General features: G+C 42.0%; 1 protein-coding gene across 7 annotated transcripts in view; it reads left to right on the top strand.

Moving 5' to 3' along the window:
- STARD13 (StAR related lipid transfer domain containing 13) overlaps window positions 1–24,427 on the top strand; it is a 288,035-nt gene extending 263,608 nt beyond the window's left edge. For all 7 annotated transcript variants that reach the window (XM_040056756.2, XM_040056754.2, XM_040056753.2 and 4 more), the window contains 10 exons: window positions 1,045–2,423; window positions 3,876–4,049; window positions 6,098–6,257; window positions 10,345–10,543; window positions 13,652–13,859; window positions 14,750–14,864; window positions 15,622–15,843; window positions 17,727–17,944; window positions 21,054–21,230; window positions 21,586–24,427. In XM_040056756.2, coding sequence (XP_039912690.1) covers window positions 1,045–2,423; window positions 3,876–4,049; window positions 6,098–6,257; window positions 10,345–10,543; window positions 13,652–13,859; window positions 14,750–14,864; window positions 15,622–15,843; window positions 17,727–17,944; window positions 21,054–21,230; window positions 21,586–21,703 — 2,970 coding nt within the window. In that variant the 3' untranslated portion in view covers window positions 21,704–24,427. The remainder of the gene's footprint in view (window positions 1–1,044; window positions 2,424–3,875; window positions 4,050–6,097; window positions 6,258–10,344; window positions 10,544–13,651; window positions 13,860–14,749; window positions 14,865–15,621; window positions 15,844–17,726; window positions 17,945–21,053; window positions 21,231–21,585) is intronic.
- The last annotated feature ends 674 nt before the right edge of the window (window positions 24,428–25,101 follow it).

The following is a 25,101-nucleotide window of genomic DNA, read 5'->3' as shown; positions in this document are numbered from 1 at the left end:
TTCATTAGCAACTGTGGGCTTCATGCTGAAGACGTATCTTTTTTGTTTGAGCAAACAGATGAGAAAAATGTCGTAGGGTGAGGTTTTTATCTAGTGTTTTTTTTTCAATGCACACATTCTCTGCATAGCAGAGTAGCTCCTGGAGCTGCCTAAATATAAGCACAGTTCTGCACACCTCCGGCTGAGGGATGAGACCAGGAAGGGCTGTGGGGCTACTGCTGCCTCAGGAGAGGTCAGAGGAAGCCAGAGACAGTGGGGGAGGCTATAGGTCATCAAGTTTGGGGTGCCTCTGAGAATGACAGCAGTGAAAACAGTGGTTCCCACTGTAGGAAAGCTTACCTCAGCTGCACATGCTGCCCCATCCCAGCCTGAGCCCGGCTGCTCCTCCTGCCCACACCCCATGGCTGCCTTCTCTGCTTTCCTTTGCCTGCACTCAGACACACCCTAAGCAATACTGCCAAATACTTTTTTTATTGTTCTTTTAAGCATTATAGTTATTTTTCTGTATCTATGTTCTGGATACATAAATCTTGTTAGATGTATCTGGCCTGTGAAATTTATGGATGCTTATTTAGTTCTCACTGCAAAACTACGTGCAGCACCAGATATTTGTTGTCTTGAATTTTTAAATAACTCACATTGATGTAGTACCCAGCTACTTCCCTGTCTTTACATGTGTATCTTAACACCATCCCTGCAAATCAGGAATCCTTTACTTTGGCCTTTCAAAACTTTTTTTTTTTTTTTCCTAAACTGTCACTGTGGGCATCAGCCCTACACAATTCAGTGCACAGGCAGTCCATGGAAGCCAAGAGGTATCAGTGGGACTCCTAATGTGGAGAAGGCTTTTATTCCTTTCTTGTTAAGATGTTTGTGGTCTCTAAAATTAAATGAAAGAGGGTGTTATGAAAGCATTGATGGTCAGTCTTCCATAAAATTGGTTCAGAGAGACTTTGTTACCTGTTGCTCACCTGGAGCAACCCAATTGCGTTAATTCAAATATCAAGTTGAAGCACACAATTTTAACACTTGCTTTTTTTCCAGAGTGAAGATTCAGATGAAGAAGACCTCTGTGCTATCAGTAATAAATGGACTTTCCAAAGAACCAGCAGACGATGGTCTCGGGTGGACGACATTGACGCTTTGCTTCACCGATCCGACAGACATGGCTCTTCTGGGGACATTAAAATGAAAAACACGACAAGCAGCGAGAGCGTCCTTACAGATCTGAGCGAACCTGAGGTCTCATCGATTCACAGCGAGAGCAGTGGGGGCAGTGACAACAGGAGTCAATCTGGCACCACCAGCGCTGCCAGGAAGAACTGCGACTGCTCTGCCCATCATGATGTGGAAAGCACCCTGCTGCAGGACTCCACTGCAATAAACACCGCCCTGTCCCCCAAGGACAGCCTGAAAAATGAAAATCCAACACGAGCCAGAGCAAAAACCTTTCTAAAACGCATGGAGACTCTCAAAGCAAAAGCTGTGCATGGAAAACTAAAAGGCTCAGGAAGAACAGGTCCTTTAGAGATCAGTGGACCAGTTCTCCAATTCGAGCCAAAATCCTTGAAAGACATGCACTGTGTACAGATAGTCAATGGCGATCTCCAAAATTTGGGGCAAGATTTGGTCAAAAGAGGGCTTCCCTTTTCTGCCAAATCCAGCAGTGACAGCAGTCAATCCGAACACAGCAGCAGTGGGGTGAGCACGCCGTGTCTGAAGGAACGCAAATGCCACGAAGCAAACAAGAGAGGTGGGATGTACCTGGAGGACCTGGATGTTCTGGCAGGAACGGCCTTACGGCAAGTGGTGGACCAAAACCGCAAAAATGAATTTCATTCCCAAGAGAACTTGGTTGTGCACATTCCCAAGGATCACAAACCAGGGACCTTCCCAAAGGCACTTTCTATCGAAAGCCTCTCACCTACAGACAACAGTAGCAGTGTAAACTGGAGGACAGGCAGCATCTCTTTGGGAAAACAGAACTGCTCTACTCCAAAGGAATCCGGACTGATGGCTTGCTGTCCTAAAGAGAGCAGAATTAGTATTTATGACAATGTGCCAGGTTCCCACTTGTATGCTAGTACTGGGGACCTCCTGGACATAGAGAAAGATGTCCTCTTCCCTCAGTTAGACGACATTTTGCAACATGTCAATGGGCTGCAGGAGGTGGTAGATGGCTGGTCAAAGAAGGTGTTGCCAGGTCTGCCAGCTGGTGATGTGTCAGTCAGGGAATCCCCATCATTGCCTTTCCAGTCACCTACACAGATCACTCTCGATTTTGAAGGAAACTCTGTGTCTGATGGCCAGACCACCCCGAGTGACATGGACAGAGATGGAACATCCCTGAATGAATCCGAAGCCACTGGTGTTAGGGACAGGAGAGACTCTGGGGTGGGAGCATCGCTCACAAGGCCAAGCAGGTAAGTAGCAAAATTTTGTACACAAATCCACAGGCCGTGAAATACAATATAATGAAGCAGAGGTTCTCAGCCTGGGAGTCAGAAAGCAAAGGGTACCATTTCAGTAGTGCTCATCCTGTATGGAGATGGGGACTTCCCAGGGAAAGGTGGGACTTTGAGGGAAGGGACGTCCTGCTGTGGAGATTCTCACATGGAATCTATGCAGAATTGGTTTAATAGAGCAAACTAAGGCATTTTTTATCCCTTGATACAATGATAACATAGTAGGACACTGTATATGCTGTAGAATGCATTTTTAATTTGTATTCTAAGTTATGCACCCATGTCCTTATGAATCTGTAGATTTATACACTTTTTAAATGCACTGATTTGCTTTAAAAATGTGCCCCTTTGTTCTCAAAGAGAACTTCCCTACTCTGCCTCAGCCCCTTATATGGGTGGGATGAAATGATGGTGAATGATTAACGTCTTAAAGTGAAAAGTGGAATTTTGTTGGTATTTTACAAACCAGTTTTAAGTCAGAGTGATGAGCTCCTGTTGAGCCAAGTACCAGTGGTCCTGGGCAAAAGCTTTTGTGGGCCTAAACTGTTGTAGTAGGGTGGCTTTGTAAGTGCAAAAGTAGGGGGAATATACCTAGTATTTTCTGATACTGGTATTTCTGAAAATACTGGTATTTTCTGATCTGCTGTCAGTCTTGTCACACCCACACAGAGGACTCTGGCATGCCATGGTTTGCTGCAGCCTGTGCTTACTCACCACCACCACAAAGGTGAAAGTGAACTGAGGGAAACAGCTGAGTAAATGAGCAGTGCCAGAGTTTTTAGGATTTGAGTCAGAACTTATATTTAGTGAAACAAGAAAATAAAATTACGTTCTGATGAATCCAGTGTATAGGGAAAGCACATTGGAGTAAAAAGATGTGTGTAGTTCAATAGCTTGGTGGTTATAGCTCTAGCTAAGGAGGCACAGGTTTAATCCTTTTTCCAAAAAAAATCCTTCAGCATTTAATAACAGGGATATTTGGAGAACTTCATCTCCAAATACCTCAGTGGTCAGGTCAGTCCCCTGAGAGGTGAGGGGTTAGGCATCAAATACCAGTTCTGAGTCAGGCAAAGGACATTTGTATCTGAATCTCCCACATCCTGTTGGAAGTGTGTGGGCTAAAGACCAAAGCAGGCAGCACTCCATCCCCAAGTATAGCGACAGGACCCACATCCACTTGTGAATCCAATGTTAAAAAGACAAAACTTAAGAGACAAAATTAAAGAGATCGACTAAATTGTTTTATTTATCTCCAAGGTACATTTTCTTTCTGTTTACACACCAAAAGCTATCATGTATGTGTGTGTTTATGTATGTTTTATATACTGCCCAGCCCTATCTCACAGTACACCATCTTTTCTGCCCAACTAAAGCAGTTCTCTGATTTTTCTATCGTTTCTTTTGCTAAAGGCAATTACGGTGGCATAGTTTCCAAGTCTCTCATCGCCTGAGCCGCTCCATTGCATCGCTTCACATCAGCAACCAGTCAGCAGCCCAGCTGAATTTACTGCAAAAATTCTCTTTGCTTCGTCTCACTGCCATCATGGAAAAGTACTCAATGTCAAACAAACATGGCTGGACCTGGTGAGTACCACTGGTAACTGGAAGGAGACTTTTTAGAAAAAAATAGTTTCTTCTAATTCTGTTACTCTGTTACTAAGTAAATGCAATTAGAAGGAACCATTGACTTCAAGTGTAGGATTTGAAACTGTCCATTTTAATCCATCGCTGCCTAGTGCCTCGTTGGCAAAGTCAGAAATAGACCCTGGAAGTCTGACTTCATTCCTGTGCTCTAACAGAGAAACTACCCTGGCCTTTTGAACAATGCCACAGTTCCACAAAAATAAACAGGACTAGGAGTGAGTGACTAAAAAGTAGGAAAAGTTTACAGTAAGCCCTACCCAGAATTCGTTTGGTGATTCGAAAAGAAACAGCTGCTGCCTCATGTGTTTGATATTGCTTTGTTTATGCTTTAAAAGAAGAGTTAGAATAGTTATGGGACTTTTCTTTAGAAATCAAGGATGCAGGCTTTGGACCTGTGTCAGAGGGAGCTTGCAGCCCTGGCAGCTGTGAGAGATACCTGGACACTCAGGGAGTGGAGGGAAGTGCACATGGAAGGGAATGCTCACAGTGTGGCTCCTTCTGTAGCAATTGCCTACAGAAACCTGCATGTTCCATGGTACACAAACCCTGGTGGGCCCAACAGATCGAGGTACACCAGAAATAGAAATGGGCATGGATAAAGGTTTAAAAGTAGCTGAGAAATAATCAAAATGACAGAATGATAGAATCTTTCCCTAATACACTGAAGCACCCAGTCCAGATATCACTTGATATTTATATTGTGATTTTCATGCTCAAAGCACCTCCCCAAAATCCCACTAAATTCACTTGTGAGCTACGTAAGACAAGTGTTCCTTTAGAAATGGAAAAATAGATAAAACAGATACATGTGAGGTTCACCTCACTGACATCAGTCCTTAGGAGAAGTTAAAAGAGTAGTCTCTTATAAATCTAATCTGAGAAAATCAGGTCGGCTCTTTGTGGTCAGAGGGAAAAGACACGCAACCCCAAAGCAGCCCATTATACCCGAGGCTGAGGGTTTGGGTAACCTTCCAGAGGAGTCTCTCTCTAGAGTGGGTAAAAAGATAGTCCAGACTACTGACTCTTTCTAAATCTGTGTAAGAGAACTAAAATTCAGTAAGATTAATCCCCATTTCACTGCTCTCCTTTGGTGCACTCTCTGTGGCTAGCTGACATCCACAGTGAAATAAATCTCACCTTACCCAACTTCGAATGAGCAACCAGAATACAGCAAATTCTAGGTGCTGCTGTTTGTACAAGGTTTTCATCCTGAGACATATTCCCTCAGTTTTTATAATCAGTCTCTAAGGATTTTTAAGAGAAGGAACTGTATATAGCTGTGGAGTTATGCACTGTACTTCTTCAGTAAGTAATTTAAAATGAGATTTTACTTCTTCCCACACAGATGACAAAACTCTTAGTCACATTCAGGTCATATTCATCCTTTTTATTTTAATTCCATGGCAGTCATGACTCCCAAAAAGGGAATCCAGTTGGTTCTTGTTTTCATCAACCACTTTTTTGAAGAAAGCAAGCTCACCAGCTTCACTTAAGTTAGTCAACTAGAATAAATCATACTACACAAGGGAGGAATCTGACACATAGGGATTTCCCACCATCATTTCTTATTGTAAAGTTTTAGTCAATAGAAATAATAAATCATGTAACTGGTAGTACAAAGGTCATTCAGCATGTTAGAGGACTGAACCTCCTTTTCCCTCTCCACTCAGATTTGCTCTGCCATTCCTGTGAGTCCCTAAAAGATGCTTTAAACCTTGTTGGCTTCAGCTGGATGACACCTGTGTAGTAAAAGGTTCTTGTTAGAACTGATTGTTATGCTATACCTTAGAGGCCGTCCACTTATAGACATTAAGAAATTAATCAGTTATGCAAATTGTAAAGTGTCGGTGTATTGTTCATTAAACATTACTTCGTTACATCCATCTTTATTAAAAAGGCCCCAGTTGCCAATTTCTGTCAGTAGCGTTACTCAGAAAGTGTGCAAATACCCTGATTTTTTCATGCAGCCTGTTCATGTCAATTTTCAGGTCTGTGCCGAAGTTCATGAAGAGGATGAAAGTCCCTGATTACAAGGACAAGAATGTCTTTGGTGTGCCCCTGATAGTTCACGTCCAGAGAACAGGGCAGCCTCTTCCCCAGAGCATACAACAAGCCCTGCGCTACCTACGGAGCAACTGTCTAGACCAGGTAGGAGCTTTACTCCATGGACTTGTTGGTTTTTTCTGGAAAGCCACTTAAAGCAAGCAACAGTGGGCATTTTGGTACTAAGTATCAGGATTATTTGAAAATTATTATCTCTCATGTTGGGACTCAATCTCCTCTGGTTATTTGATCGTTGGTGCCAATACCAAAGGTTTTCCATTTTGAGATTTGTATCCAGCTAAGCCATTGAATTTTTGTAGCTGTAACAGTCCTGCTGATTTGTATACCACAGTCTACTTCAAAGAATGTTTCGAGATCTTCATGTATATTGAATGAAACCTGGGAAGAGATCAGGACTCCGCAATTCTACATGTAACTGTATTGCTTATGCTTGGCTGTTGCCATTGAGGGTTAACTGCATTCACCATTTCACAAGATATGGTACAAAAGGTTTTATTTACTTAGCAAAGACAGAAAAGTCCAAGAATAGAGAGCAAACTCAGCAAAATATTCCAAGTATTCTGTTGACAGAGTCAGATATATCCAGATAGTTAGGTCAGCAGGGGTTCAATGCCAAAGCCATTATGGTACGTTGCCTTTTATAGTGTTCTTAGCTACAACAAGCCAGCTGGGACACCCTCATGCCCAAAGTATTTCAGATTTTTTTTATTCCCTTTAGCTACAGAGGGACATACTAATCATATTTTTACTGTTCTTCCCCTGAGGATGAGGATGTGTATTTTTATGAACATAGGACTGGGAGAAACCCCCTGGCTGTTTATGTTCAGTCCTCTACTGTTATTGACCTCGTGTCGTATGACCTCTTTCATAACTGCCTTTGGATAGCTGTACGTTCAAAAGCAGCCAGCACTTTTCTCTGCAGACTTTGCTGCTTTCCTAGATCTGAGCACATGAAAAGGGTGGAATTAGTTTTTTCCAAATCTTCACATTTTCTAATCACCATTCTGGTTGCTGTTCAGGTTTTTTGTTGGGTGACAGTCATCTTTCCCAGAACTGAAATTTGAAAATTAAAGGCATTCCAGTGAATCACAACCATTTCCCTTTGCAGCCAATGGGAAAGACTCAGGTCCTCCCTATCTGTAAAGGGGTCCTGTAGTGGTCGTATCTTGACATCTAACTCCACAGTGTTAAAAGTGAGGTGAGATGAGTTCTGCCAGCCATATGTAGTGCGGGAGCTGAGCAGTGGGATGAACAGCTTGTCAGAAATTTATTAGGAGAGGATGAAAGGGAAAGATGCATAGACACGAGTAGGAGTGATATATTCAGGAGCTAACATGCTTGATTGCCATGGTGCTCATCTGGGTTTCTGTACTGAGCTGGGAAAGCCAGTGTAGGAAGAAAAGTGGAGTTAGAAAAGCCTGGAATTACCTATGAGACTGGGGGAGGAGACGGCCAAATAAGAGGAACAGGAGATGCAAGGATGGGGCTGGGCTTGTCAGCTAAGAAGCAGAGCAAGAGGAAGAAAGAGAAGTGAGAGGATTAATTGGGGAGAATGCAAAAGGGAGTATAAAAGAGAAAGAAAAAGCTCTTGAGAGATTTGAGGCAGTTAAAAGGTGTTGGAAGTCTGAGACAACTATCTGCTCCATTTGTGTTTGTGGGCTGGGAAGCATCAGAGCTCTGTGAAAGTCCGTATCAATTCAGTTTTGGTTTCTTCTTGGAGTAAAATTGGGAAAATACTGAACAAAAAATAAAATAAAATAAATAAAATAAAATAAAATAAAATAAAATAAAATAAAATAAAATAAAATAAAATAAAATAAAATAAAATAAAATAAATATAAAATAAAATAGAAGGAGAAGTACAAATTGGGATCCTTAAAAATATCTTTTCACGCAAAACCACCTTTCTAGGAGAAAACACTCCAGGCAGTTCAGCTTCTCTGCTTTACAGTTTCCCCCTTTCCTGCCATTTAACTCAAAGTCTCCTAATGCCTGGAAAGAGACCTGGGCAGCCTCCAGTCTCCCCCAGCATCTTGCTTATGTCTCTCTTCTGTGCTCTGCAGAAGGTGGGCTAGAGTTCAGAACAGGTGTCAGAGCTTCCACTGCACACACTTGGTAAAGTTGAGGTTGCTCTAAACCATTGCAAGGTCTGTCTCCTGCCGCTGAAATCCCCAAACTGGCATGAGGAGCCCCACAGTTACTTGGAGGATATGTCGTTCAGTTTCATTTTGTGAAACAGAAATTGTTTTGCCTTTTCCAACTGCATCTTTATTTCTGTCGTGCATCATATGGCTGCTTGTAGAGAAGATGATCCACACAGCATGAGGATAGTAAAGAGATTGGGGTAGACTAACCTCTGTATTTTTAGTCCCTTTTTATTTACAGAATAAGTCTGTAATAATGCATAACAGAGCCTAAAACATCTTTTTTCTACTGAGCAAAGAAGTCTTTTTGATTAATTATTAATTTTTCCATTAATTAAAAAAACAATAAACAGGAGTAATGTCTACACAGAGATCAAGAGTAGTAGAATGATGTGCAGCAGGAGATTGCATGGGTGAGATTTGACATCTGACCTCTCAAATCAGACTTAGCTGCAAGTTTTTAATGGTTGTTTATACCAGCAAGGACACTTTCCATCAAAAGGAGAGAAATGAGCCTCTGCTCTGACATTTATCTGCTGAAGGCCAAAACTTTATTTTTTGGACAGAATTAGCAAGTTTGTTTTCTTCATCTACAGCACACATTTCTGAGAGGAAAAGGCATTAAAAAGAGGAAGGGAAAGGGAAAATCAGATGAAAAGAGCTAGATGCTCCTTCTTATATGCTCTTGTCAGGAAGAAGAGCAGAGCTTCACTTGGGATCATAAATACAGGACACAGGGCACACTCCATTTCTCAACTTCCTGTACATAAATTTAGCTCTCAGGTGACACTGAATTCATCATCAAGAAGACATAGCAGAGCTGCCTCACAGCCAGTCTGGTGCAGCGGTTCATCTCCATATAAGTAATTAAATCAATATACCCCTCACAGAGCTGTGATCTATGTAATTAATGTCATTAATGTGTGTGCTAACCAAAGTCCTAAATACCCTCTGGGTGAGCATGGGACGTGTTCTAGAGAGAGGAGGGTCCTCCGTGAACTCTGTGCTGCTTCTTACTGGGAAATAACGGAGAGGAGACCAGAAGGCATTATTCCCTGTCCTTTACTGTTTGTTGATGGACTGTGCCATACCGGAAGCTGCAGGGATCACCAGTGGGACAGCAGTCACAGAGGAACAAGGGTATATAATTCCCAGCTGGAAATGTGCCTTTCCTGTAGGTCTCTCTCAATGCTTCACCCTTTTCCCTGCAAAACTGAAGGGAAACAGCATTAACACTTCCCAAATGAAACACTGTAAACTCACAGTGGGAATACATAATATGGTTGAGGCCCAGGAATTCACTCCAGGGGAATTCTGCGGGTGGAGACAGACAAGAAAGGGCAGCCCTGCCTTGAAGGCATCATTTGAAGAATTACCACTTCCTTTCAAAATAGAAAGCAAACAGGATTAAAATGCATCTTAGTGACACGCACAAGTAATCCCTCTGTGGCTCCCACTTTTGAACCGGACTTTTCAGTGGGATTTGGGAGAACTCTTGGAAGCATAGAGCATGAAAGGGAAAAAATAGATTTCATCTTGATTTTAAAGCTCTACCAGGAGGCACTAATCTTTTGTCACAGCATTTATTACTTAGCTAAGCATAATATTTTCTTGTTAGTCTTCAAAATATGTACCCAAATAAACATGAGGGGCCAGATCCTCAGCTGGAGTAAATCAACAGTCATCCAGGCCAAGCAAGCCAGGCTGATTTATATCAGCAGAGCATCTTGCTTAAACTTCTCAGGCAGCAGAGAAACCACAAGGCACTCTGAACCCTCCCTCTTGGATGGGACTGAGAGCAGCAGCATTATTAACCCCTGCAATCCTGCTGTGAGAGCCTGTGCTTGCCTGCGAGACTTGTGGGACCATCAACTGCATTTGCACATTTTCCCCTTTCTTGCCTAGAGTAAAATAAGCAACCCAAGCTTTGGTCATGATCAAAGTCCCCAAATATAATGTATATAAGACATATATATTCTTCAAGTGCCATTTTCCCTTTTACCCAACTCAATATGGTGTGGTTTTAGGTGGGTCTGTTCCGGAAATCTGGAGTGAAATCCCGAATCCAGGCCCTGCGCCAGATGAATGAGAGCTCCCCAGAAAATGTCAGCTATGAAGACCAGTCAGCATATGATGTGGCTGACATGGTCAAGCAATTCTTCAGGGACTTGCCAGAACCTCTCCTCACAAGTAAACTAGGAGAGACTTTTCTGCACATCTATCAATGTAAGTTGATATTTCTACATATTTCTATCATTATAACAAATCAGAAATTGTTATATATTATATAGAAATATACTGTAAATAATTTTGGCATGTTAACACTGGATAGTTTTCTTTCTGCTGGCCTTTGAGATATCAAGACCCCTCTGCCCTCAAAATCTTTCACTTATAGGTCTTCAGAACCACCTATACATTTCAGTGTCAAATTTAATGGAAAGACAATGTTCATACTGGCCTCACAATTAGAAAGAAGACAGAAGAACAGGCTGCTGGACATAAAAAGCATGGAAAGCTCATATTTTTGTCAGATTTCTTTAAAATGTGGGCCCATTTAATGCACTTATATCCCAATATAAGTGAGTCTTCTGGGCATGGAGAAGTGGTATCTCATTCTGACCATGAGAATACATGTCTCTGTAGCCCCCTTCCTTGCTGTAACTTTTGATTATCTGTTTTCTCATTATAGTCAATAAAACATACATGCAAAAAGAAAGCCGTCTTCATGCAGATCGTAAGCTCCATGTAAGGAATTCATAGAGAAAGAAAGAAACCAGGGGATTTCTTCTTTTCTTTCCAGTATAAGAAATCTTCAGGAAAACTCAGATTCATTAGAATAATGAAAGTCCCTGTGAATCAGGAAATGACTGTGTAGCTCTTCTCCAGACTGAGAGAGAAACAAACAGTGAGGAAAACTCTGAACAGCCAGAGGAATTAGAGGTTTTTTCCTGACAATGTCCATTATAAGGACCAGTCAGCCAGCACTCTGGAGATGCAGCCAGCCTAAGTCAAATAATTGGAAGGACTAAAGAGATGTGTGTCTAGTCTTTTCACTTGCAGACGTTTCAGCTGCCAAAACAATAGAAAGCCATTTTAAAACACTGTATAATCCCAGTGCTTAAGAATCTCAGATACTTCCGTTGCTTCCCTTTACTGTAAAAATCTGTCTGTGGCACACAGTCAGTAATGAATTTACCATCACAGTGTCTGTAGCTGGTAGAGAACACTGGGATTCTGCATGTGAGAGACAGCACAGCAAATAAATTTAGTGGGTTTGGCTATATGAGATGTCTTGGGATGTAAGTTAACTGCAAGAGTTGCTGCCTAGCCCTGGGCCATCATTTCTCCTTCTTCTTTCCTGCCCACAAGTTGTCTCCCTGCACACACTTTAATAAGCTTGTTCAGAAAGGCAACAGGAATTTTGGCTGCTAATAAAATGGAAATCCATGGGGAGGTGGCCAAGGAGAAGGTTATCCACAACATGTTCTACATGTCCTGGGAAACAAATCACCTTTAAACTGTTGCTTGATGAAAACTGGGGATATTCCATCTTTGCACGGAAGAGACTGCAAGTAAATTACCTTCTTGCTAAGGGAAGAGAGACATGGCAGCTCATAGTGGCATCTGCATAAGCAGGTCTGTAGCCAGAAGAGTTCCCCTTTTCCAAGACATGTGGCTGAATGGGGAAACATTGATACCAGCCAACAAAAAATGTAAAAAGAGGCATGAGCTGACTCTGTAATGTCTGCATGGTGCTGCAATGGGAATTCTGAAGAACTTCTCTTACACTGGTCAGAAGGGGAAAAAATGAGCTAGGAAAGATGTTCTCAAGATGCATTGGGAGTTAAAGGATTTCAGAAAGAATTGAAGATGGGTCTCTAAACCAAGGTAGGAAGAAGAAAAGATGGGCTCTGTAGGCACTAGAAAATTATGCTTGGAATCAGAATGGGTAGCAGGGGCTTTTTTCCATGTCACCAACAACAAATATATTTTTCTGTTTCAGACAGTACTGACAAAACTTCTTTCACAGAAAAAAAAAAAATAAATTAAAATTTCTGGGAATCCAATTGTATTTCATAACATCTCAAATTAAACTAATCTGTAGCTGAGACTTTTTCCGGTCCTTTATTCTGTTTAACAAATTGTTAATGTGAAGTTAAGAAGGATTTTTCCTCTCCTAGTGTATTGGCAGGGGATTTCTGATTTTCTGGGACTCACTGAAGATATTTTTCATATATCCAAGACTTTTTCCTATATCCAAAATGGCTTGAATTGCTGTAACACATAGGATTTGGGATGAGATGATTAGTGTAGTAGCTATATGGCTTAGAATTGATTAAACTTTCTCCATTTTCGTAAAACTCCCAGTTGTTTAATGTTTACCTGTGACTCGAAGCACTGGCTGATCTTCTGCTTCATGTACCAGACCCATCAGAGCAACAATAAAGGAGAGGAAGGGATTATCAGAAGGTGTTGTGGACGGAAAAGATACATTGCATGGATTTAGCAAAGGCTCCTCTGACTTCTCAGAAAAACTGGGCTTTACTGCTTTCAGAAGCTTTAGAAGTATTAAGCTGTGTTCATTTTGTCATTCATGTCTGAAAGCTTTTAAAAGAAAGTGCTTGTACAAGGCTAACAGTCAAATCTTAAAAGCTGGCTGTTCCCTCTACTGTAAATCTGCTTTTTTTCTTCTTCAATTCGATTATAGAGAGTATGTAATACCCTGAGGATGACTCGAAGTCCAAACTGAGAGAACTTAGGGTAGTTTTAGAAATGAAACTGTCTGAGGTGCTATTTAAGCACATCCATTACTTCTTGCATTAAGCTCTTCTACGATTTAGGACACAAATGTAAGTGTTCCTGAAGCTTCCCTGAGACTTTTAAACTTCTGTCTTGCCAAAGAACAAAAAAATCCAAAAACATTTAAAGCTATGAGTACTGAGTAGTATTCTCCCTTCATAAACTTCAAATGAAGTCCAGTGTTTTTCTTGGGAGCGGCCCTTCAAACAAACAGAGAAATGCCAAACACCGGCAAGGGAAGCTGTGCTTTGTGGAGGAGCAAAACCCAGCTCTCCAGAAGCCAGCTGATCTTTTCCTCTTGGTCTCCTGTCATCTGCCTCTTCACAAAGCCATCGCCAAGGTTGGGAAAGACCTCTGTGAGTCAACCATTAACCCAACACTGCCTGGCCCAGCGCTGAAACACGTCCCTAAGCACCACATCTGCGCGGGTTTTGAACACGCGAGGGGACTGTGAATGTCCGTGATAACTTTATCTTTCTGGCTCCTTATCTGATCTTACAACTGACCCCCTGAACGTCACTTGCTCCTTCCCAGATGTCCCCAAGGAGCAGCGGCTGCAGGCGGTGCAGGCGGCCATCATGCTCATGGCCGACGAGAACAGGGAGGTTCTGCAGACCCTGCTCTGCTTCCTCAGCGACGTCACCTCCGTGGAGGAAAATCAGATGACTCCCATGAACATCGCTGTTTGTCTGGCCCCTTCCCTCTTCCATCTCAATATAGTGAAGAAAGAAAGCTCTCCAAGGTATGTTTCTTCTCAGCATTATAAATAGTCACATCCTGAATACGGAGTGATGCTTTCTGTGGTATGCAGGACAGAATTTTCCAAACCATCTGTTTTCCAGCACACGTTAAACAGGGCATGGCTTCAGTAAGAGGGGAAAACCCCTGCTGCAGAGCCAGAAGCACACTTGTTTTCACAAGCCCAGCAGGCATTTCTGGTTGTCTGTTGTGAATATGCGGTGCCTGCTTTCCATGTGGAATTTTCAAGTGGGGCACTAGTGAGTTTTGCATGACTAATATTGACTTCTGTAAAGGAAAAGGTGTTGATGTTGTTCTGGTTGAAGTCAAAGATTAACCATGTTTTTAAGGATTTTGATATGTAGATTTTCAGTGAGTGGGTTTTTTCACTTTCAATTTACTGTCTACATTCTGCCATTCGGGAAACAGGGTTTATTTCAGGCCACATTAAAATTGTAACGTGGTGAGTGTAGACTAAACAGGGCATAGCCCGGCTAAACATTAGTGGTGCCTCTTGACTTTTTCCCCTTCCATCTGGTTCAGAATACACTGAGATTCTTGGTCAAGTACATGTATAACCAGTGTCTGAACAAGAGCTTTGAGCAGTAACAATGTAAACCACTTTACATCATGTCTGTTAAAAATTCATTTCAAACTGTACAACACATCGTGCAGGATATGCATAACCTTTCCTGCTTTTACCTTTGGCTGAGCAATATTTTAGGCAAGCATCTTTCCTTTAAGAAAGGCCCAACAGTTTGAGTGGTCTTGGTGATGAATAGAAACTAAAGATAGGGGTTTTTTTCTCTCTGATGTTGAGAGTATCCTGCTGGTTTTTTGCTTTCATATTAAAAAGATTCAGCTCTTTACCTGAGATACTGAATTCTATTACAGAGTAATACAGAAAAAATATGCAACAGGGAAGCCAGATCAGAAGGACCTCAGTGAAAACCTGGCAGCTACTCAGGGACTTGCTCACATGATAATGGAATGCAACAAACTTTTTGAGGTGAGTGAGAGACTCAAACAGCATTATTCATGGCCACATAATGTAGCACCCTTTGAAGTATTTATGTTTATGCTTATATTTTCAGTCTTGTATTAGCTTAGAGACTGGTGTCTCACTTATTTGTAAACTTGCTTCATCCAAAGTTTATTTATCTCATTTCTTTATGGCGGTTCCCTTTTAGTATTCAAACGACGCAGGGTAATTATTCTGTGACAGTTCTCAACCCAAACCACTGAATTAGGAAATCTTAGTCTAATTCAAATCAAAATCTGCTAGTGTAAAATTTTATTACAATGCTTTTAAGGTCTCAATTAAAACTTACTCATCTTAGAAATAATTGCTTATGCACTTTATTTCTGTGTGTCGTGCAATAAAGTAAAAATCACATACAGAGCTGCAGTCACTCCTGCAGCTACTTACACTGCAGCTGGAGGAGAGCAAATGCTCATATCTTCTTTCCCCAGAAGCACAAGGCAATATTTCTGAGGGCTAAAGGAGTAACAGTGGTGTATTGACATCCAGTTGACCAGTCTAGTATAGTTCTGCATGAGTAGAGCTGTTCTGAGCCATGGGCTGTTTCATTAGACTACTTCGATGTTTCATCTTGCATAAAGACAGAAATTGGTGTGCATTTGACAGATTGTAGGTTCGTGCAGTTGGATGCTGAATGGTCCATCAGCCTAGAAACACACTGTCTTCAGGAAAAGTTTCAGCAGGAGATCTTCCCTGTGTGTTTTCCCTCCTTTCTGTGGCACAGGTCCCACATGAGATGATCACCCAATCCCGAAACTCCTATGTTGATGCAGAAGTACATTCTCCTACCCTGGACGAGCTTGGGAAACAAGTGGATGAGGAAGGAGGAAACTATCAGATGTACTTGGAAACTCTCATGCAGAATCTCCAGAAAGAAGCAAAAGAGAAATTCAAAGGATGGGTCTCATGTTCCAGTGTAGAGAACACAGAACTCGCCTACAAAAAGGTAATTTGAGGAGACATGAAAGAAGCAGTAAAGAAACCAAAGCAAAATGCAGCTCAGTTATGGGCAACCCTGGCATGTTGCTTGGCAAAACTCACACCCTTCTTTTTGGCAAGACAGTCTGTTTTTAATTATTTTCAAAAAGATTACTAAAAGCAGTTAAAAATGTGATATAATAGTGATTCAAGTATGAGATTCCGGAAAAGGGCACACAAAGCAAGCTGGGGTCTCCAAAATAGATCAAGCAGGTGATATAGCAAACAACACAACCAGAGAGTGGGCTGAGATGTTAAACAACAAAGAACATTACCTGGGCAAGCTCCTTGACTGGGGGACATGAAAAGTTCCTGATCAGTTCTTGATGTTTGCTGGCAGTTTGGAGAACATAGCTAGAATACAGGTAATTAAAAAACTTCTTCAGGCTCTCCTATGCTTTTTTAAGCAGACCAGTTTTATCCCTGATCCTTTTGTCCTTTTTTTCATGTGGATTTTTGATACCGCAGCTTTTATTAAAATTTCTGAATTTGTTTTAGGCTCCATCACTTCAGGGAAAGCCAGACCACTGCAGTGAGGCAGAGGGTGCTGCAGGATCCCCGCAGAGAGTGGAGTTCAGGGCTGCTGGAAATGCAATAGCAGAGCAGAGGTTTCCAAACCAGCAGCAGCTAGCAAGAGGAGGGGATGGATTAGGGGTGGGTGACACTCGTTAGGCAGAAGAGCACTGGGAGGAATGTGAGATCTGGATGGCGAAGGGGCAGGAGGCAGCATTACCCCAGCTTGGGAAAGTGAACCCCTCTGTCAGGGCAAAGAAGTTACTGTGCTTTGTAGCCAGCCTCTGTGTTTGACCTCTCCAGGGAGGGTCTGAGGGAGGCTGGGGACAGAGTAACAGGGCTCATGTGGGAATGGGATGTGGCAGATGGGAGACAGGGACTAGGGGCCTGTACAGCCGGTGGTCAAGGACCTGTGAGACTACAGAGAGGATTGGGAGTCTGGGGCTCCAGGGCAGGGGAAATGGGGAACGGAAAGCTTTGGGGAGAAATAATTACAAAAACATGAAATAATTTAAGGTGGGAGGTGTGGAAGGTGGATTTCAGGGGAAGCAATCCTGGGTGTGTGGGAGGTACTAGAGGTTTCTGAAGTACTCACATTGGTATATGAGAACAGTAGGGTAGGGAAGAGTTAGAAAAGCAGGGCTTGCAAGATGCAGTGATTACAGTTAACTTGTTTACTGCCTGAAGTAGGACCCCTAAAACCATGCAGAAAACTGCATGTGTGCAATCTAGGATATTCACCTTGTGCATAGCCCAGCAATTTCTCTCCCCTTCCTGTAAGCTGCGGAGGGGTTTCAAGAAACAGGATCTGTGAGCAAGGAGGAGTTAGCAATCAGTCTGTGCTCTTTGAAAGGTGTTTTCCCAATACTCCTCTTGCAGCTGTTTTGAGGAGCAAACATCTGTGTACCTGACACATAACTGAATCAATGTATTAACCAGGAGGGTTAATGGACCTGCAGTCCCAGGTAGTTGTTTTATTTCTGCCCAGGGTTTCAGTCTCTCACCTTTTTACTTCTGCAGACACATATTTGTCAGTACAGTTAGGATGTTTGGACTTGGAAAAGTGTCTGTCATACCAGAAGTAATGCAGAACCTCACTGGCACTATGGGAACTAGTCCAGACGTACTCTGTTGCGAGAGCAAAGTAATGAATCACTTCAGATTTCCATCCAGGACTAGTAGAGCAGCAGCAATAGCAATAATAGTAATGATTAGCAGGGAAATATGGATGCTCTTAAGCTGGAGTCAGACACACACATTGAGATTTTGTCCTCAGTTATCATCTGAACATAGGCATATAAATTATCGGGGTTTGTGTTCTTGGTCACTTCACTGCAGGTTGGGGATGGGAACCCACTAAGGCTTTGGAAAGCCTCAGTTGAAGTTGAAGCCCCCCCATCAGTTGTCCTGAACCGAGTGCTGAGAGAACGTCACCTCTGGGATGAGGACTTCTTGCAGTGGAAGGTGGTGGAGAGCCTGGACAAGCAGACAGAAGTTTACCAGTATGTTTTGAACAGCATGGCTCCTCACCCTGTCCGAGACTTTGTCGTTCTCAGGTAAGCTGAGGGTGGCTCTCTGGTACCTTTGCCTCCTGCAGCACATAAAGGAGGACCTGGACTTACCTCAGCCTTCACATCTGTGTAATTGCTCTCCAGGAACTCTACTTCTCGGCAGCAGTGTTGATTTCTCAAACTGAATTAGTCATACACCTAGAGCATGCTGACCTTTTCTCTGATGTAATTTGAGCAGCACATACTCCTGAGGCCATAAATATCATTTCTTCCACAGAACAGATGTCTGATAATAGCTGCTCTTCTCTCTTAGCTTTGTTTGTTGTCAAAACAGTGCAAATAGAACCCAATTGTTTTTTACGCTGCTTTTGCTGTTCTCTGGGGAATGTTTAATGTTTAAGAGCCAAATGTTTAGAAGAGAAGATAGTGGTGCTTTTAAGCTAAGGCTGTTATACAGTGTCTATATAAGTTATTATCTTAAATTTTCAGTTTGGGTCTTTCTAAATGAATAAATGCTGATCCATAAAAATCTTAGTGTGGAAATGAACAGAAAGAGGCAGTAGATTTATACTCTCTCTTCCAGGGGATGACTTCTCTCAAATAAATGTGTAGCTGTGTATCAATATTCCACATTCAATCCCAGTTCTGCCATTGTCTATCCGCCTGTACAGAACAGTCAAAAAAACCCTCTTATGCATCTTCTGCCTTTGAAATCCTGGCCTTTGCTTGCTAGGAGCTATTGTGGAGCTGCCGACATATTTCATTTACAGGGTCAGTCCTACAGTTATTTATTTCAGGATGATTTTGTGCATTCCCGTTTTTGGTCCCTGCTTTTTATGATTGAAATGATGTGACAGAGCAATACAAAGCAGTTTTGACAAAGGAAGTAGTCCAGAGAGTCAGAATTGTATTAAAGGAAATGAAGATTGAAGGAAAAAGATGAGCCAAATAAAATATAATTACAAAAGTACATCCCTTTTATGAACTTTAGTAGTCTCTTAAAGGATGACTACATGCAGATACTGCTGGTATAAGGGAAGAATTATTGGAACTCTTAGGGGAAGATTTAAAAAATGCTTTCTGTAACCAATGCTCCCATTACTCTATTTCCTTTGCCTTCCCACAGTATACTGGGCTAAATTAACTATTTTATAATCAAATATATATTATATGTTTTATATCATTATATATCTACCATTATTTTGTAAATAATCTTCTTATATAATATCATTAGCTTGAACCAGTGATAAATTTGGCCCTCTGCATGGCACCAAGAAGATCATCTGCGAGCAGCAGGGAGGTTTTGATGACCGTAATTTGGTCCACTCATTTGCCACTTAGTTCACTATTAGGTTTCATGGTGGTTTATGTTCTTTAAAGACCTGCTGCGCAGACACATCATTTAAAGGCAAATCCTGCTATCGAGTTCTCATTCTTTTCACTAACCCAGGCAGAATGACCCCTGAGGACTGAAATACATATCATAAAAATGAATCCTGGTGGGTTCTTAAGGGCTGAAAACAGCCATCAGGCAGATCTGTCAGATTCTGTTGTTTATCTCTTTTGATTGATATCATTAAGTCTAGAGCAAGGTTAGCCAGCAATACCACAGTCAGTTTGATACCTTACGATTGGTGGGAAGTGAACAGTGAAATTATAATACACCTCTCGGGACAAGAATAAATATGTTTTAACAGATGGCAATTTTCCCCTTCTCAGTCAAACTTTGGGCTGTAAAAGGATCAACTTAGTTGTTCCCTTTTTTTTTCAATGTGACAGTCGTAACATGGGGATTAGGCTCCCTGGAGAAGACTCTGACGGTAAGAGAAGAAGGGCAATGTTTCATATGCCTGGGATATGACACAGCTCTCAGCTGCCTTGCGCAGGCATCATTTTTATTAAAGAATCCACAAGTGTTTAATGTTCATTAAGTATGACAGCATTTTGATGAGTTAGGTGCCATGCCTGATTTTACTACTGTAAGGCATTTAAAGAACTACTGAAACTGGCCTAAATCCATATGACTGGGAACAAGAAACAAGTCTTCTGAAATCTCTGGGACAGAGAAGTTTCCACTTCCCAAATGGCCCAGGCAGTGCTGGGTAGTTACCAAAATGACATGGACACATCTAAACACTCTGCAAGTGCTCGCAGGAGGTGGTTCAGCACTTCTCATACTGGATCTCAGCTGTGATTTCCTTCTCCCATGTGTTTCACCTACCAAGATAGCTCATCAATTTTATTAATGCCCAGGCACATGTAAAAATCTTCTGGCCAATATCTTCCTGCAGTGTCTTGAATAACAGCTCAATTTCATGTAAGAAAAATGCAGAATGTTAAAATTACCTGCTGAAGTCAAAACTTCAACAGTCCTTGAAAGCAGCTTACCTGCTAAAATATGATACTTCCCAAGGAAGTATAATCCCTGTCTCAAACAATCCACAGCAAGATGATGCACGTTGCACAGCACAGTGGGAATTTCTCATTTCTTCTCACAGCATAGGAAAGAGCACAGACCTATCCTCTGAGATTCAGTGCAGATGAGAAAGATGTGAGACACAAGGGTATGTAGGGAACGCTTATAGAACAATAAAAAATTATTAAGTATTAAAGTCTAGGTATCCTGAACTTGGTGGAAAACTTCTCCAGCATGTAAGAGAGGGTAGAAACGTGGGAGAGGAAAGAAATTGAAGGACATTTTGTTTTTAATTCAGACACCCTTGAAACATTCTGGGTATTAGTGAGGATTTCTGCTGTACTAAACTGCATTTCTTGTACTGTAAGCCTGCATGGGTGCAATGCACAGTTTCAGCTTTTGCTGATGGCTTATCCTTGGTTTTTCTCCTTTCCAAAATTTTGTCTGACTGCAAAAGGCTCTATCTAACGCCCTAGAATACTAATGGTTACAAAATACTCCAGTGGAGAAGCAAAACTTCTCCACCTGGAGCCACATAGATGGGTGGCCATTCCACATCAGGGTCAGACTGCCAGCTGGGGACCATGAAACTCCACCAGGGACTCCCAGGACAGTCCACCAGCATTGCAGGCAACAAGGATAGGCTGACAGGCAAACCATAAATTCAATTTTGGTTCTTACTCATGCACCCAAAAGTTTCATCGCTAATGTGGTTCCATCTTGCATCCGCTACTGCAGGACATGGAGGACGGATTTGCCCAAGGGGATGTGCGTGCTGGTTGCCATCTCTGTGGAGCATGAAGAGGCTCCTCTCATGGGAGCTGTGCGAGCCATCGTAATGGACTCCCAGTACTTGATAGAGCCCTGTGGCTCAGGAAAAGCCAGGCTGACCCACATCTGCAGGATTGACCTAAAGTAAGTATCCCACCTGCACAAGGTAATGCCAATTCAGCAGGACAAAACCCTCAAGCTCAGGGAGGGGAGGTGTTGGGAACAGAGGGCATGGTTAGGGTAGCTTTGCTGCTTTGGAGTTTTCCTGCAGTCTTTTCTCCACTCAGTGTCTACCACTGTTAGGGTGTGATCTTAGAAATAGAATGTGCTTATTTGATTACCACAAGGGAAAACTTCAGAGCACACTTTAAAAGACAAGTATTTGAATGTCCACCACCACTGTGGGCAATGCGGAGCAGGAAGCATGTCAGGCACATTTTTGCGGGGCGTGTTTCTTGAGTATTCGAGTTTCCCAATAATTCTCTTTTCATTTCTCCAGAGGACATTCCCCAGAGTGGTACAACAAAGGCTTTGGACATCTGTGTGCAGCAGAAGTTGCCAGGATCAGAAATTCATTTCAACCTCTGATTGCTGAGGGACCGGAAACGAAAATCTGAGGAAGGGTTCCTGGGTGCGTGTGAGCATAAATCAGGGTCTGGCAGGGAATAGGAACACTGAAAGCAAAGGTCTTATTTAAGCTGCAGAAATCTGACCAGACCTGGGTCTATATAAAGCTGAAAAAAAAATTTTATAGGAAAGTTCTTTTATTATGGAGATTTCACCTTTCCCCCTCCCCCACATACATTCTGTATCAATTTTGATTATTGAACTAAACATTTCTTCAGAGAGCTTTTATTACTTTAAAACAGATTATTACCATTATTTGTGTGTTACATAACTCTGGTATTTAAAGGCTTCTAAGAAGCATATTTTAAATGTAAATAAATAATGTACAGTATGTATATATTTATCTATATTCTATCTATATATATGTATATGTATAAATTAATTATTTTGTATATAACTCAGTGCAAATCACTTGCATCAGTTGGACCCTAAGTGGATCTGTCACTTGTTTCTTAGTGTGTCACTGCTACATAAGCTGTGTTTGCTGTTACCACAGGGCTACCAGGCATAATTTGTGTGATAACAAACGCCTGTTCTCAAATGTTTTGTTTGTGTGTGCAATGAGGAGGTACCTAGAAATTGATGTAGGAAGAATTACAGGAACTAAGGAAGAAGGAGGTTACAGTGTATTTAAGAATAATGAGGAGGGAATCAGTCCCACTGAATAAAATACATGGAGATGCATCTGAGACAGACATTGTGGAGGCCATTTATGTTCAGCTGCAGAATTGTGACTTTTAGTAGAAGGTGTTGGAAACTTACCTGTTGCCTTAATGACTGGTGTCTGTCAGCAGAGAACCTCACTGCGTGCAGTGATCCAGGTAACTGCTCATCCCTTGGACAGCACAAGATAATGCTGTGTGTCCTGAGATGGCTGAAAACAGACTGGTGACTTATTAAGCTGTAAATTAATTATTTTTTGTAAGCATTTTGTCTGAGTGTTTCTGTGTTCTTTCCTTCTCCCGTAGAGATGGCTAATCCAAAGCAGGTTTTCCACATCCAGTGGATTCAAAGACATGCAGATGAACACCATGCCTTTTAATATTCTTACTATACAAATAACTATGCTTTTTTAAAGATTTTAAACACATCTTGGAGATTTAAATAAATAAATGCTATTCTTGGAAAGATTGCTTTTATAGTAACAGCAAGTATTTTCATCTTATGTTGCACTGATCTGCATGATCCCACCTCTGTAGGCATTGGTGGGAGCAGGATTAGGACTATGAGGAGTAGGAGCCATTTAAGCCTATTATATAATTTCATTTTCAGGGACCTATTATTTTGCTAATGGAAGAATGCTTTAAAAGTAATAATAATAATTTGTCGACATTGCTTTTGAGGCAGGGTTCCATTTTGTTTTTAACTAACCTATGACCAAAATATTACATCTGCGACTCAGTAAGAATGTACAAGCCTCTTAATACTGTTCTTCATTAATCGCATTTGTTCACTTAGACTTTATTTATTGCTGCATAAACCAGCGGAGTCACTCACAGCCAGTGTTTCAGCTCAGTCCTTCCCACAAAATCCAGAAACAGGTTGACTAAGCAGGATGCATTTCCTATGTAAAGCTACAGCTTTGTGCCCCGATTCAGTGAACGAGGAAGTCTCTTCAAAGCCAGAGCTTTGAACATTCCCCAGGTGTGGGAGCTGTGCAGTGGACTGTGTTTGGTGGCAGCTTCTAGAGCATGACCCCACGTGCCATCCTGCACACACACAGGGGCTGTGCTGGCAGGGGACAGCCCTGTGACCTGAGGAAGCACAGCTGTGGGAGCTCAGGGTGGACAGGGTGACCCAAGGTGACCCAAGGTGACCCACAGTGCCCCAGCGTGTCCTTGTGAAGGAGCAAGACTCCAAAAAAGTCACTGGCATCTTCACCCATGAGCTGTGTCACTCATGTTTTGTTGTGCAAGTCCTAAGTTCAGGGATGTTGGCTGCCTGGGAGCTCCTGCCTCGAGTTTATGGCCAACAAAAGTTGCAATGTGCAACTGTCACGAGCTTTAAGTCCTGCAGACAAGGGAGCACTCATGGGGCCCTTACGTGGCCGTAGTGGGGTCTGGCAGTGACCCGCTGGCTGCAGGGCACCACCACTGCCCAGGCTCAGCCTTCCCAGGAGCAAACAGTGCCTGCCCAGCAGGGAATGCCATTCCAGAAAGCAGCACCTCCTCCCAAACGCCTGCGGCCATGGCAGCAGATCTCATGCCGGCCGTTTTCCAGAACACGAGCAATTAGAGTACTTCTGCTACACCAGTTTACATAAATAAATACAACGGTGCCTCAGCATTAACAGGCACAGAATTTCTAGCCTGGGAATGGCAGTGTCTGGCAATAAATAATGTCTTAAGGAAAAGAAGGGAAAACCTGGACAGTGGTTTTATCCTGTCTCACAGGTCACTGCTCAGCTGGAAGAGGCCCTGTGCCACCTTAGCAAAGTGTGGTTGTTTGCCTGCCCTTGCAGAAGCTCTCTCATGAGCTTCTGGCATCTCCAAGCCATGTATTGTTGAAATAAGATTTCTTCAAAATGCACATTATGCTGTCTACCATTCAGCTACCACAGTGTTTTGTATTGTTACATTGATACATTATGGTAATTGCATTTTAAAATGTTATACCCATATCAATACCTCATATTTTTACCTCATCTGTTGGTATCAGTCATTAGTTGTAAATAAATAATTTCAGAGTTGAATAAATTTGCATACACTAAAGAATCATGTTTCTTTGTACTCTTTTTTTCATCCATTGGCTCAAGAAATGCTGCATTTAAGCCCTTGATTTCTTTATTGCAACCTGCTATACACTTAACTGCTCTGGTGGGGGACTTCAGTAATGACTTCAGGCTCAAAATGATATTGTTGTCCACTATACTTAGCCTGTAGTAAAAGAGTAAAAGGTGCAGTGGCATGATAGTGATTTCTGTGGTTTGTCTTACATATTCTACAGATGGATTAAATGTTCCCTTGGATGGGTGTTGTGGTATAACCCCAGCTGGCAACTAAGTACCACTCTGTATCCTGCCACCTGGAGGGACAGGGAAGAGAATCAGAAAAATCTGAGATAAGAGTTGAGATAAGAATAGTTTAATAATTGAAATAAAGCAAAATCGTTGTTTTAGTTACTAACAGTTATTGTTATTATAGCTATTATTAACAACAACATAATGAGGGGATAAAAAAAAGAGGAATAAAACCCAAGAAACTCAAATTATGCACAGTACAGTTGCTCACCACCCACTGACCAATGCCCAGCCCATCCCTGAACAGCAATTGTCCCCACCCCCAGCTAACCCTCACAGTTTATATGCTGGCCATGATGTTCTGTGGTATGGAATGTCCCTTTGGCCAGTTCGGGTCAGCTGTCCTGGCCATGCTCCCTCCCAGCTTTT

This window comes from Hirundo rustica, chromosome 2 (assembly GCF_015227805.2).
Source record: "Hirundo rustica isolate bHirRus1 chromosome 2, bHirRus1.pri.v3, whole genome shotgun sequence".
In the NCBI taxonomy this organism is placed as follows: Eukaryota; Metazoa; Chordata; class Aves; order Passeriformes; family Hirundinidae; genus Hirundo; species Hirundo rustica.
This window is presented reverse-complemented; position numbering and strand designations above follow the sequence as displayed.